The sequence below is a fragment of the Physeter macrocephalus genome, chromosome 18 (assembly GCF_002837175.3).
Source record: "Physeter macrocephalus isolate SW-GA chromosome 18, ASM283717v5, whole genome shotgun sequence".
Lineage (NCBI taxonomy): Eukaryota > Metazoa > Chordata > Mammalia > Artiodactyla > Physeteridae > Physeter > Physeter macrocephalus.
Window position 1 is genome coordinate 50076098 of NC_041231.1, and position 14570 is coordinate 50090667.

Below are 14570 nucleotides of genomic sequence, written 5' to 3' on the forward strand. Positions count from 1 at the left end.
TCAAGGAAGGAAAACTGGGCATGTAAGATGGGTTCACTTTTGAGAGTTTAATTATTTTGGTAAATCATTTTAGCATAATCTCATGTTACTGCGTAATTTTTGTTTGAAAGGTTTGTACTGAAAAAACAAATTTTTATTACAAAAAATGATAGATTAAATCTCATACAGACATGTGTCATCACTAAAATTATCCCTTGTTTACATACAACTTCTCCCCAAGAAAATAATGCACATATGTACATAAATGATAGTTTAAATGTCTAGTTTTGGGAGACTAATTCATTAATAACACGAAAGTATCAGAGAGCAATATACACATTGCATGTACTACTGAACTCGGAAGATATTTAATAACAGCCCATTTTCCTCACCTGCAGCTGAAGAAATTACAGTAAATCAGAGACTACACAAAAAAGAGGAGGGTAGCTAAGCAACACATTCAAATTTCAAAGGAGAAAAGCCCTAAATCTAGTTATTAAATGTATATTCATCAGCACAGCAAAAAAAAAACTTCATAAACTGATTTGCAGCATCTATTAAAATAAAATAAAAATCCAGAGTAGGTTATATTGCCTAGGTGAAATTCTTGAAGCTCGATATGTGTTGTGAAGCTGCAAGCCTTCCTGGATAGCCCACTCCATTAATCTCTATCAGAGTCCCATTTTCTCCTAGAAAATTTGCTTAATAATCTGGATTGTGTTTATGTGGGTGTGTTATCACTTTGTGATAATCATTATGATCTGTGCTGTATACTTCAACCTAAAAGAAAACAAGCCTTATGAGACTCACTTTCATAAATCATTACCACACTTGCTTGATCTAATAACCAGGTCTCTGTCTTTCCAGTGCTTAAATGTGCTAATCTATACCCGTGTACCTTTACAGAAGGTTGTTATGCCTTTGCCATCCATTGCTTTGTGTATTTTTAGTTGACTTGTGTTTATTCCCTCTTCCCTGTGAAACTTAATTTCTTGGCCTGCCATCTGCTTTTTTTTTTTTTTTTGCGGTACGCAGGCCTCTCACTGTTGTGGCCTCTCCCGTTGCGGAGCACAGGCTCCGGACGCGCAGGCTCAGCGGCCATGGCTCACAGGCCTAGCCGCTCCGCGGCATGTGGGATCTTCCCGGACCGAGGTACGAACCCGTATCCCCTGCATTGGCAGGTGGACTCTCAACCACTGCGCCACCAGGGAAGCCCTGCTGCCATCTGCTTTGTATTGATAATTCTCCTACACTGAGAAAGAGTAGGCAATGGCGTGTTAGTAAACCAGCTCTCAAAAGAAAAAAAAAAAGAGCCCTGATTTGAAGTGATTGCCAATTTCTTGGGTGTAAATACTCCCAATTTCAAAGTCCCGCAAGGTTTAACATCCAGCTCACAAAACTCTTTTTTTTTTTTTAGAAACAATACCCATAACAATTATTTACTTTTTAAAAAATTTTATTTATTTATTTTGGCTGCTTTGGGTCCCCATTGCTGCGTGCAGGCCCCCTCTAGCAGCAGCAAGCGGGGGCCACTCCTCGCTGTGGTGCACAGGCTTCTCACTGCTGTGGCCTCTCCCGTTGCAGAGCATGGGCTCTAGGCGCGCAGCCCTCAGCATCCGTGGCACGTGGGCTCAGTAGTTGTGGCTTGTGGCCTCTATAGCACAGGCTCAGTAGTTGTGACTCGCAGGCCCAGCTGCTCCACAGCATGTGGGTTCCTCCCGGACCAGGGCTCAAACCCATGTCCCCTGCACTGGCAGGCAGATTCCCAACCACTGTGCCACCAGGGAAGTCCACAAAACTTTTGAATATCTAACAGTAGACGATTGTGAACCGACAAGAGCCAGCTCCAGACATCCAAGTAAGCAGTAAGGTCTTTGCTAGTTTTGCACTGACTCAGAACAGCGTCTTCATTAACTGCTTATTCACTCATACCACCACAAAGTTCCCCCAGCTGCGGGCATACAATCATAACATATTTCAGTGTGGAATCAATGATGGGTGAAAATTGTTTCCTCTGTGCGTCCTTTCAGAGTTAAAGCTAAATAAGCCAGTTTGCTGAATTACTTAGACCCAAGTATTTATTGCATTACAAACAGATATTTCCCACTTGTCAGAAAATGTAATAGAGCCAAGACACCCATTGCTGTTTGTTTTCTGCCATAAGTGCAGACTAAACGGAATGGATATTCAGTAAACTGTTTTACACTGAAGGATGCATTTTCAAAATGGGGAGGGGGTAAATAAACAGGCAACATAAATGTCAGAGGGAATTATGGGTATGAACACCTTCTTTCTACTACTGTATGAACCGGCCCCTGCTAAAAATGTTCAGCGGCATAATAACTACATAGATGAGTTTTGCTCTTGGAAGTTGAAACACAGAAAGGCCACTGACATTTGCAGTGTCAACAATTTGGAGGGCAACATTTTTCCTGGTTTATGAGAATGCCTATTAGTTCAGCATGGGCTGATCAGAAAAAACAACTAGAATAAAAGTTAAAAGATGTGAAATAGTGTGAGAAGAATCCTTTTTAAAAACACTGATTCTGCTGAAAATAAAAATCTAGGACTCTTCAATTGTAACAAATGAAGTGGAAGGTGGAGAAAAGGGACACCATTAAAATTCTCTCCCCAGATCATCATGACTTCAAATTTCCTGGGGCCACGGGACATGATTGCAAATTGAATGCTAGCCCCTCTGGCTTCTTTTCCTCTCTCTCTTTCCTGCCTCCAGCCCAATGGCATTTGAGGTTGAAATTGGACAATCACGTCTATGACATCCCTCTCTATCCACATTTGGGTTTCCTAAGAAGTCATGAAAAGTATCAGAAACACATTAGAATGGGAACGGTATAAGCATGGAAATTATATCAAGGGTTATGCCTACCTGATTTTTGATCACGTTGATGGGGAGATTTGGTCTGCTGTATGTCTGGATACTCACCCACACATCTACCTTTCTAGTGTTGGAACCTCTATAAACCATGGTGACAGAGGAGCGGACAGCATCATGCAACTCTCAGTCTCGCTTGTGATCTGTCTCATATGCGTGCCTGTGCTAATCTTACCTCTTACACCTATCCTTTCCCTACCATTCAGCTCACTTCTTTTTTGCAGTGGTGTGTTTTGAGAGTAGAGTTTCTGATGAAAGTTATCCTGTTGTTACTGATTCCTATAATAGTGGTGTAAATACCATCAAGTTATAACCATTCTCAGTACCTAAGCCAAATGTCATGCTTATCATTAAAGAAAAATGAAAACGAGTATCACAGTTTGGAATCTGGAGGAAGCAGTCTCTGAGATAATGTTCAGGGAGTGCCCTCAAGATCACACCTGTGGAAAGGAGGGGGAAAAGTGGGATCCAACAGAGGGAGAAGTTTGAGCCGTGATGTAGGCTAGACAGCCTCAGCCACAGGGAGTTCTGGAGCAGAAATGGCTCATCAGAATCATCTCACTTTGGGTGGAAATGGTTGGTCCTTTAGCATCTCTACCTCCATCCTTCATCAGATGTGAGCCTTCCTCAGAGGGCATGACCTTGGTGAGGCGGCTCTCTGTAGCTGATGTGCTCCCTGAAAGGACTGTAAGCTGGGAGCTTTACTACTGAAACTCTCACAGCAGCTGGGGTGATAAGTCCTTCCCTGAAGAGGGGTTTGAGCACCCCACCTCCATGTGCACCACTACAAATCTCCTAACCCAGAAAAACACCTATCATCATTCACACATCAGACATCCTTTATGAGAGCATAAGAGGTTACCTAGTATAAGCAGTTCACTTATATGTGGAATCTAAAATGATACAATTTATTTATGAAACAGAAACAGACTCACAGACAGAAACCAAATTTATGGTTACCAAAGGGAAAAGGGGGGGCAGATAAATGAGGAGATTGGGATTAGCAGATACAAACTACTATATACAAAATAGATAAACAACAAAGTCCTACTGTAGGGCACAGGGAACTATATTCAATATCTTGGAATAAACCATATGAAAAAATATATATATTCTGTTCACCAGAAATCAACATAACACTGTAAATCAACTATACTTCAATTTTTAAAAAAAGAAAAAAAATAGGAGAAAGAAAAAAGAGGCTACCTAGTAATACATTAAAAACCATTGGTGATTTCAGGACTTCCCTGGTAGTCCAGTGGTTAAGAATCTGCTTTCCAATGCAGGGCACACGGTTTTGATCCCTGGTCGGGGAACTAAGATCCCACATGCCGCAGGGCAACTAAACCACGCGCCGCAACAAAGAGCCCGTGCGCAGCAATGAAAATCCTGCATGCCGCAACTAAGACCCGGCACAGCCAAAATTAAAATAAATAAATGTTTTTTAAAAACTAAAAAAAACCATTGGTGATTTCAACAAATGGTGTTGGAACAATTGGATATCCATAGGCAAATAACAAAAACCCTTGACCCCAACCTCTCACCTTATACAAATATTAACTCAAAATGGACCATGGACTTAAATGTAACATTTTAAACCATACAACTTTTAGAAAAAGACAAAGGAGGAAATCTTCAAGACCTCAAGTTAGGCAAATAATTCTTAGACAACACCAAAAGCATAGGCCATAAAACAAATCAATACATTGGATTTCATTAAATTAAAAAATGTTTTCACTGCAAAAGCCCATGTGAAGAGGATAAGAAGACAAGCTGCATATGGGGGAAAATATTTGCAAACCACGTATCTGACAAAGGATTAGTCGCTAGAGAATATTAAAAATTCTCAAAACTTAATAGTTAGAAAATGGGCAAAAGACATACATGAACAGACATTTCATTGAAAAGAACATACAAATGGCAAATAAGCATGTGAAATGACGCTCAGCATCACTAGTCATCAGGGAAATGCAAATTAAAACCACAATGGGACATTACTACTGGTATATCAAGATGGCTAAAATAAAAAATAGAGACAACACCAAATGTTGGTGAGGATATGGAGAAATTAGATCAATTACATTTTGCTGTTGGGAACAGAAAATGGTACAGCCATTGTGGAAAATAATTTGGCGGTTTCTTTAAAAAATCTAAATATGTAACTATCATGTGACCGGCAATTACAGTCCTGGGCAATTATCCCAGAAAAATGAAAAACTTAGGTTTACACAAAAACTTGTGCACAAACGTCTATGCCAGTTTTATTTGTAATATCCAAAAATATTGGAAACAACCCAGATGTCCTTCAACAGGTGACTGATTAAACTAATTGTGGAAAACTACTCAGCTCTAGAAAGGAATGAACTATTCTGTTCACTCACTTGACAACTTTAATGAATCTCCAGGGAATTATGCTGAGAGAAAAAAGTCATGGGAGAAAAAAGTCAATCTCAAAAGGTTATACATTGTATGATTCCATTTATATAACTGCAGGGGAGGGGAAGGTCCTGGCCTTTCTCATGTGCATATAGAGGCATGTAAAAGGAGGTTCCCTTCAGTATTCTAACAGAAAAAAAAGGAAAGAAAAATTAATGAGAATGCCTATGATTAAATACTGTGATAGCAATTACGAAAAATGAGGTAAATCTATATGCACGAATATGGAAAGCTCTCCAGAGCGTATGTAGAGAAAGCAAAATCCATGAAATTGGCAAAAGTTGCTTCTTTGAGACTAATAAAATTGATCAATTCTTAGCTAACTGACCAGGGGAAAAAAAGAAAGTGAAAGTGAACAATATCAGGTTTGAAAAGAGGCTATCACTACAGAGCCTAACAACATTAGAAAGATAATTAGGCAACATTACAAAGAGCTTATGCCAATAAATTTGACAACTTACGTACAAAAAGACAAAATATTCTGTATTTTAAACGGTAACTCTCAAACTATTTTCCATGTGGTGGAACTGCCAACCCTTCATGCTTTACTCCAGACTTTAACATCCGTCCCCTCATCAAACTCCTATCCTCACCCTCCACGCACGCTTTGAAAACAACAACTTGGAACCACAGGACATCAGATGGGACCGTGGGAATTGTCTGGTCTCAAACTCATTTTCATAAATCTAGATCTTGCTGTCCAACATGGTAGCATTAGCCACATGTGGCTTTAAAGTTAAATTAATTAAAATGAAAAATTCGGCCACACTAGCCACATTTCAAATGCTCTGTAGATACATGTGACTCAAGGCTACTATACTGGAAAGTGGGGATTTAGAACATTTCCATGATTGCAGAAAGTTCTAGTGGATAGGGCTGTTCAAGAGCTTTGTTATTTAAAGGGTGGTCTGCTGACTGGCAGCTGAAACACAGGCATCACTGGGAGCCGGTTAGAAATACAGAATCTCAGGCACCACCCCAGACCTACAGAAGCTGAATTTGCCATTTAACAAGATCCACAGGAAGTGTGGATGCAGGTTAGAGTCTGAGAAGCCCTAATCATGTGATTCCAAACCTCCCCAGGTCATACAGCTGACTGGTATCCAGCCCTTCCGTGGATCCAGCTACCATTTTCCCTTACTATCCCATGTCTTTTTATTTCCCTGCCACACTTGCTTTCTTACTCCGTTTAATCACAGCACTTTATCAACATTTACAGGGCAGCAAGGCCATCGAAGCCCTCAGAAAACCCTTCATGCCCTTATCCTCATTCTGGTTTGCAAGTGCTAGCCTGGCAGACTTGTGATAAAGGCCCAGCCCTCTCTGATGGCTGTGGTGGTGTTCAGCATTTCTCCTGGAGAATCACTGTTGAGGGGCTAGAAATTAAAGCCAACCTTGACACCAGTGGGGCACCAGTCACCAACTTCTATGGTACACTGGTACAATGGTGGTATAATGGTCTTGGTGGTATAACAGCAGCATTAGTTCTTTGGATACCACAGCCCTGGGGTAGAGCAGGCAGAGCAGGCTATGAATTTGCCTTGATGAGTGTCACATCTGACCATCTGATGAGAGAGAGAGTTCAAAGTAGGCGCAAGTGATCCCCCAACATAAGTACTGCTTAATCAAAGTAACTGGTTAGTATGTCATTAAAAATAAGTGGATTTGGAAATAGGGTACCAGGTTGGCCTGGAACTCTGGGAGGTGTGCTCTCAGGGCACCACCAAAGCACAGGGAGGCAGTGATGGAGGTCTGGCCAAGCAGTGCCTGAGGGTGGTGTAGGAGGAGCTGTCCAAGTACAGGTTGCATCAAAAGATGTTGGTCTCACTGTCTCCCAAGAAGACACAGTCCAGGAACTCCAGGGTGGTGTGGCAGTCACAATGGAGCAGCACGGGTTCCTCCACTGCTGGCAGCACCCAGGGGCTGGGTGATACCAGCTTGGACTTCTCGCCATAGTCAAGGACAGCTCCTCCACCAGCAGCAAAGTGAAGCCTGGGCAGAGATATCCCCAGAGTTGGGGAAGATCATGAAATCCCATAGCCCTATGCACTGCTCTGTCAGTTTCTGGATAAACTCCAGCATTGGATCAATGATTTTTTTTTAAACTGTGCAGCAGCCATAGGCATCTATGAGAGTGGGCTCCAGGTCCACAAAGTCTTGAGGGTGCATACTTGCCAGTCCAAGTTTCTGAAGGTGCTGCAGGAGTTGCCTCCATATTCTTAGGTTTTGATACTGGACTCAGTACCACAGGGCTGGGACTGTACTCCATGCAGTAGAGTCCTCAATTACCTGTCTGGCCCATATAGAAAGAGGTGCCCCCAGTATGGATATGGTCTGATAGGTGGAGATAGTCGAGAGTCAGTTTCTGCAGACACACTGCAAGTCTCTGGCAACACCATGAATTCCTGGAACGGTGTTTTCATATGTCCTAGTCTTCCCTAACATACCTACAAATTGGATCAAATACAGTAAGAATATTGATTAGTTATTGCTATGCCCAAGGGATTATGAGTTGCTTTTTTTCCCCCTAAATCACAGAAGACACCATCCCTATCCTCAAGGAACTTCCAGTGTAGTTGGAAGAATACTGATTAATGTCCATTAAAAAGCCACAAGTAGACAAGGCTGAGAATCTGAGTGTCAGATGAGTGATAGAAACTGTCTGGGTTAGGGGGACTCAGGGGAGAGTAAAAGAGGCTGCAGAGAGGGAGGAGAGTTAGGGAAGGAGAGGGATGAACTGCGTCTAAAATAAAGGGTAATATATTAGCGTAGGCTCCGTAAAGGAGCGAGCCCTACTTCAATCCATTGTTTCTAAGCGCCTATAACAGAGTGGGGTCATAGTAGGCAAACGGTAAATACAAATGAATGAATGGCAGGAAGTGATATAAATACAAAAGCAGGTAGTATCTGACGGTTAAAAGACTTGAAAACAGGTCAAGAAATGTTGATATTTACATTAGTGATGTCCTCTCAAGAACTCTAAGTACCTAAACGCTGACTCTTTACACTCCTCCCGTGTGTACACAGCGCGGGGTGGATGGGAGTTGCTGGTTTTGGTCACTACAGTAACTCCAGGGTCTGGAGTAGTGTCCCGCACATCAGTGAATATTAACTGACTAAAGGTCGCGCTCTCCCCTAGGCCACCCACCTGCGAGGAAGGGCCGGCGGCAGGCCACACAGCTCCTCCATTACAGCATCTCCATTCGCTATTGCAGCATCTATCGAATAATAGATGGGCTCTTTCAGGGCAAGGTCGCGCCTCATTCCCCAGAGAACTGCTAGGTGCCTGTCCAGTGCCCAGCACCTGACAATCAATATCAGCGGATGATGCATTAACACGGTTATTACTAAAGTTTGTCACCACCTAACTCTGCCGGACGAGTTTCGTTTCCTCCGAGTTGACTGCCCCGCCTAGCGCCCACAACCCAGCGCGTCGGACGGGAGGACGCATGCGTGACTGGTGGATGGCGGGGGCAGGATGGCCCGGCACGCGCAGGCGCGCGGCCGCACCGCCCGGTCACGCGACGGGGTGGCCGACGCCTACGCTACCGGCGGCCTTAAAGGCGGCGGCGGGTCCCGGCCTCCCAGTCGGCCTGTCAGCCGGCTTGGAAGTACGGCCGGAGGCTCGCGCGGCGACGGCGGCCATGGCGGCTGAGGAGGTGGAGGTGGACTCTGCGGACGCGAGTGAGAAGTAAGTGCTGCGGGGGCTGCGTCAGGTTCGGGCTCGCGGGCAGCGCCGAGGACTCTTTAACTCACCCGGCAGCTCTGTCGTACGGCCCCGGCGCGAATTCGCGCGGCGCCGGGAGGAGAAGCCCTGGCCTCGCTCTGCCCCCGGCGGGCGCCCTTCGGGTCCGAGTGTGACCCAGCCAGCGCCGGGAGGCCGCCTGACCCCCGCGCGGAGGGGCCGCCGCGGGGTCGTTTCAGCGGCTCGGCGGGGCGGGCGGCGGGGGTGACCCGGCACTCAGTCCGGGCTGGTCGTCCGCTGAGGTCTCCTTCCGGGCAGAGACGGCTGCGGACCCCAGCCCTGCCCCAGCGCGGCCCGCGAGTGCTGACCGGCGTCCCTGCACCTGACTCGAGTCACGGGAAACGGCTGAGTCACTCTGTCCACTTCCGACCGCGGCTTCGGACCTCAGGTACGCGCTATGCTCGGTCCAGCCCGGGGCGAGAACGAAAGTGCCACCCGGCCGAGCGTCTCGGGAGCCTGAGGAAGGGGCGGCGCTTCCTCGGACGGTGTTGGATGGCGAGCCCAGGTTCACCCCAGAAGCCGCGGGAGGGAAGGGAGTGTCGGGGGAAGGAGGAGCCCAGAATGGGGGAAAGGGGTTGGGGGAGTGAGTCTGTGGCTTGAGCTTTCAGAAAACGTTTAACTTACAGATACTTTATAGAAAAAATTAACACGATATGGGTAGCAAATTCAGAGTCAGTAATCTCTCAAATGGAGATCTTCATTTGCTTCCAAGTGTTCTGGCGTTACCGGAGAGATGTGTGCGTTTGCTTCTCAGAAGACACATATGTGTAGGAAACTTTATGGAAGTGGGGGGACAGATGTCTAACGGGAAGCTTTTTAAAAAAAATTTTTATTGAAGTGCAGTTGATTTACTGTGTTGTGTTAGTTTCAGGTGTACAGCAAAGTGATTCAGTGCATATATATATGTATATAAATTGTTTTCAGATTTTTTTTCATTATAGGTTATTACAAGATACTGAATATAGTTCCTTGTGCCATACAGAGGGTCCTGTTGTTTATCTATTTTACATATAGTTGTGTGTAGCTGGTAATCCTAAACTCCTAATTTATTCCTCCCCCCTTCCCTTTTGGTAATAAGTTTGTCTTCTATGTCTGAATCTGTTTCTGTTTTGTAAATAAGTTCATCTGTATCATTTTTTTTAGATTCCACGTGTAAGTGGTATCATGTGATAGTTGTTTTCCTCCGATTTAGTTCACTTAGTATGATAATCTCTAGGTCCATCCATGTTGCTGCAAACGGTCGTATTTCATTAGTTTTTATGGCTAATATTCCATTTTGTGTGTGTGTGTGTGTGTGTGTGTATACGCACACACAATGTATATATATACCACATTTTCTTTATCCATTCATCTGTTGATGGACGTTTAGGTTCCTTCCATGTCTTCCAGCACTTGTAAATAGTGCTGCTGTGAACAATGGGGGGAAGGAACATTTCAAATTCGAGTTTTCATCTTTTCTGGATATATGCCCAGGAGTGGGATTGCTGGGTCATATGGTAGCTCTATTTTTAGCTTTTTAAGGAATCTCCATACTATTTTCCATAGTGGCTGCACCAATTTACGTTCCCATCAACAGTTTAGGAAAGTTCTAATGGGAAACTTTTTGATATACGAATATACTGTTTATATTATTCTTTCCTACCTGTAACTTCATGCACTTGGCAGTACATGAATAGCAGTTAATTAGTGGAAAAATTAAATTGTTATGAACATTATTGCCGTATTTCTCAAGGCCAGTCATTCAGATTAGAAAGTAAATAAACTTCTGTGCTACCCCCCATATATGTTTAATATTTTGACAACAATTCTATTTCAGATGTCGGGGGAAATTAGCATATGAAACATAAACTAAATGACAGAAGGGAATATAAAGTATCATGATAGACAGGGATATTTGGAAAGATGACAGAGGGGAAAAGTTGTGAAATACGAGAAACTAGGTTCTTCCCTTGAGTTTTGTTTATATGATGAATAGGTCCATTATTTTGGTTTGTTGATGAACTTCCTTGTTGAGGTAAGATGCTGCAGGCCATGTGAATACAAGTCAGAACCTATTAGCTTGTTAGCCTCTCCTTTGTCACAACATTTTTGGCTCTCAGATTGCTTTTAGGAGGACTCTTTGGCCTCCATGTTGTTGCGGGACTTGGGAGTCCAGGGCACAACCGTGAAAGGAATTTGTGGTTTTGGGTGATAGCAGGAGGTCAGTGGGGACAGACTATAAACTATCCTTAGCAGCTAACCAGCTGCAGTCCCTTGTTAGAGGTGGGCCTCCTTGGTGCTCTTGGCGATACTCTTGAGCAGTGTCCAGTGTACAAACTGGTATGGCATTGTGAACTGTACCAAGCAAGTACCTGTTCCTGCTGGGTGTTCCCTAATGTGTTCATATTAAACCTTAAGGTCAACCCTTTGTGCTAGGTATTACTGTTTCCATTTTTCAGGTGGAACTGCAACTGGGACTGCTGCTAGCACGCCACCAGCAAGTAGCAGGGATGGATTGGAGCCCCCTAGGTATCTGGATTTAGTCTAAGGAGCTTTCACATATCTCTGCTTCCTCTCACCGTAATTGAGCCTACTAGGATGTTTGGTTCATGTTTCTTTTGCTTATTCCACTGATACTTCGTTATTTAATCCTTCATTGATACAGAGCTCACTTAAAAAAATTTTTTTAATTGGTTAATCAACAATAGAACTATCCCAAGAGCCAAGTGGATTGTGGGAAAACTGAAGTCTTTGAATCAGTTCCCTATTCCCAAGACATCTCAGATTTATATGGGGAGATGACATTAACAAAGGAAACAATTATAAAAAAGGTCACCTGAAAGCTTTTTGGGGTATATAATTCTTGTTGTTTCCTTCTTAGTGAAGACAGGCATGCCTGGGAGCCATATGGCTTTCAACATCTAACCCTTTTCAGTTGTAATACAGTTGAGAAAACAATATGTAGCAAGAGTTGGGTAGACTTCTGTGAATTGCTGCAAGGTTGTCCCAGAGAATAATTAAGTATCAGTTGAGTTTAGAGGAAGGCTGTCACGGAATTGCTGAGTTGCAGAGTAGACCATAGAGTAGCAGTTTGCAGTGGTGGTCCAGAGTTATTACTAAATTTTCAGGAATTTTGCCAACCATTGGCATCTTGAAATCAGCCATGGTGGTAGTACTTACACCATGGAAATCATAAAATGTTAATAAATAAGGGATTTATTTTCCCCTCCAGTGGGTTTGCACTACTGGATTTCATTAGAGTTTTACTGTATTTCTTTGCCTTGGAAATAAGAGAAGTCCACTCTCCTATCTTTTAAAAGACTTCTAAGATAAGTGACTCCTCTGTTGCCATCTCCCCTTTCCAAATCATTACCTCCTGACTTCTTAAACATCACAGAACTTCTAGTGCCACATCCCAGTGGACTTTTATTTTTCTTAATACTTATATTTCTTGGGTCCTTTTTAGTGTTTGACACTAAAGATAGCTACTCTCTTTTGAGCCATCTTCTGACATTTTGCTTCTTGTCTTACCTGAGATCAGTAGTTAGTTTTATTTGCCCCCCCCCCCACTTATTCTCTAAATGGAGTCATTCTCCAATCTGTCTCCACCTATGTTTTCATTTTTGCCTTGTTTACTCACACTCCTTTTAACTGTCCTGTGTGTGGAGAGGGCTGAAACCTCCTCAGGATGGATCCTTCTTCAGTACTCTAGTGATGTTTCTGTGTGCCAAATGTTTGCAACTGATTCCTCAAATGTAACAAGTCCAGACCAGAATCTCATTTGCACCGCCTTCCCCTGAACTAACAATACAAAAGTTCTTCCCCTTGACTTCCTATTTTTGTTAGGGCACTTAGGTATTTAGTTTCTTCTGGTCATCCAGATTAAGAACTGTGGCACCGGCTTCCCCCTCCCCCTCCCCTGCCTTCATTGCTCCAAATACCAACTCCTTTACCACGTCCAGTAGATTTTAAGTGCAACATCACCTTTCCATTCCCACTGTCACCTGGGGGCCACCTGGTTCAGATCCCTGTTACTCCCTTTTCTGATTTATTGCAGGCTTTAGTAATATGTTCTGTCCCTATGCTTTCAGTGTAATTTATTCATTTATTCACACCCCCAAGAGGCACAGTCTTGCTTGTAGCACAGCCACACACAGTGGCTTTATTATATGTCCTCAGCCTGACTTCAGAGCCCTTTACAGGCAGCATGGCTCCTGTGTTTGGAGTCTTATTTCCTCCCTGTGCACTGGGCTCTAGCCAAGCTGTGTCTTTCATTGTTTCCTAAATATGTTTCTTGCTCACTTCCCATTTCCCCATGACTTGGTTCAAGTTGTTTTCTCTGACCCAAAACAGATTGTGATCTCCCTTCTCTAAAGGTCCATGGTATTTTCCAAAACTTTCTTCATGGCATCTCCACCATGTCTTGTAGTATAGTTTTTCTATATTTGTTTTGTCAGTTCATTGAGGACAAAGCTTTTGTCTTATTCAAATGTCTGATGGAACCTAAAGGGGCTTTACAAATAGAAAGCTTCAATACATTTTTAAGAATCAAACACTTCAACTGTTGTAAACTTAGGCTGACACAAATATTAAGATCAAAAACCTAGTACTTGGTTATTCATTTTGAAGTTTGTGATTTAAATTTTTTAATCCTAAAATATCCAAAGGACATCAATAGATATATTCATAAGAAATTCAAAGTTTGAACTTGACTAGGACGAGTTTGAGCCATTAGGATCATGACCTTAAATTATATTGGAGGGGTTGGGAATATGATTCTTTTCCTTGACCTTGGATGAACCAACAGGGAACCATGCTTCACTGTTTTGCCTGTTCTCCAAAATGCCAATTACAGACCAGCAAATGCAGATTTCATTCCTATGACAAAGAACTTAACAAAAGATTGTAAAGTCCCATGGATGGTACACTTAGTAAAAGCAACACTGAATAATACATTTCAGAATCAAATGTATCTCTGAATGAGTCCTTAAAAGTCTGTATTATTTATAATAGCCATTCAGAACATTGTATAGTTAGATTTTTAGTCTGATTCCACAGTTCTATAATCTCTCACTCCTGATCGTGAATCATAAAAAAAAATTGCATAGAAAGATGATTTTATTAAAACTTACTCAGTTTGAGACTTAGGATTTTTAGTTTTTATTTTCTTTATCTAGTGGATGAACTTATTTTGGAATTAACACAAAATGTCACTTGGATTTATTAAACAATGTAAATCTAAAAGTACACATGTAGTTTATTTAATTATGTATGTTGGATGATGATGTGTCTGATTCTAGAATGACTTGTTTACTGTGTGTGAGAAGGTAGGAAACAATTGGGGGAAAATAATACCAGCACATGGCTATGTCTAAAACACCAATTCTCCAACTCTAGGTCTTTAAGAGTCACAGGTTAGGACAGTAATGTTTAAAAATTGTGGGCTTCCCTGGTGGCGCAGTGGTTGCGCGTCCGCCTGCCGATGCAGGGGAACCGGGTTCGCGCCCCGGTCTGGGAGGATCCCACGTGCCGCGGAGC

At 42.9% G+C, this 14570-nt stretch overlaps 1 protein-coding gene and 1 long non-coding RNA gene across 11 annotated transcripts in view; one reads left to right on the forward strand and one right to left on the reverse strand.

Annotated features, from left to right (window-relative positions):
* Nucleotides 1–366: 366 nt before the first annotated feature.
* Nucleotides 367–9305, reverse strand: LOC114484152 (uncharacterized). The gene is made up of 3 exons (XR_003676681.2): nt 9065–9305; nt 8457–8612; nt 367–7755 (listed from the first exon to the last, which is right to left on the reverse strand). It is a non-coding gene; the product is annotated as an uncharacterized lncRNA (long non-coding RNA).
* Nucleotides 8686–14570, forward strand: part of ABHD5 (abhydrolase domain containing 5, lysophosphatidic acid acyltransferase) — a 48436-nt gene continuing 42551 nt past the window's right edge. For 7 of the 10 annotated variants that reach the window (XR_008615804.1, XR_008615805.1, XR_008615806.1 and 4 more), the window contains exon 1: nt 8686–8999. Coding sequence is in view for 7 of the 10 variants with exons in the window: in XM_055080076.1 (XP_054936051.1) it covers nt 8758–8999 (242 nt within the window). In the remaining 3 variants the exon portion in view is untranslated. The remainder of the gene's footprint in view (nt 9000–14570) is intronic. The other 3 variants (XM_055080079.1, XM_028478443.2, XM_007129320.3) reach the window with 1 other exon arrangement.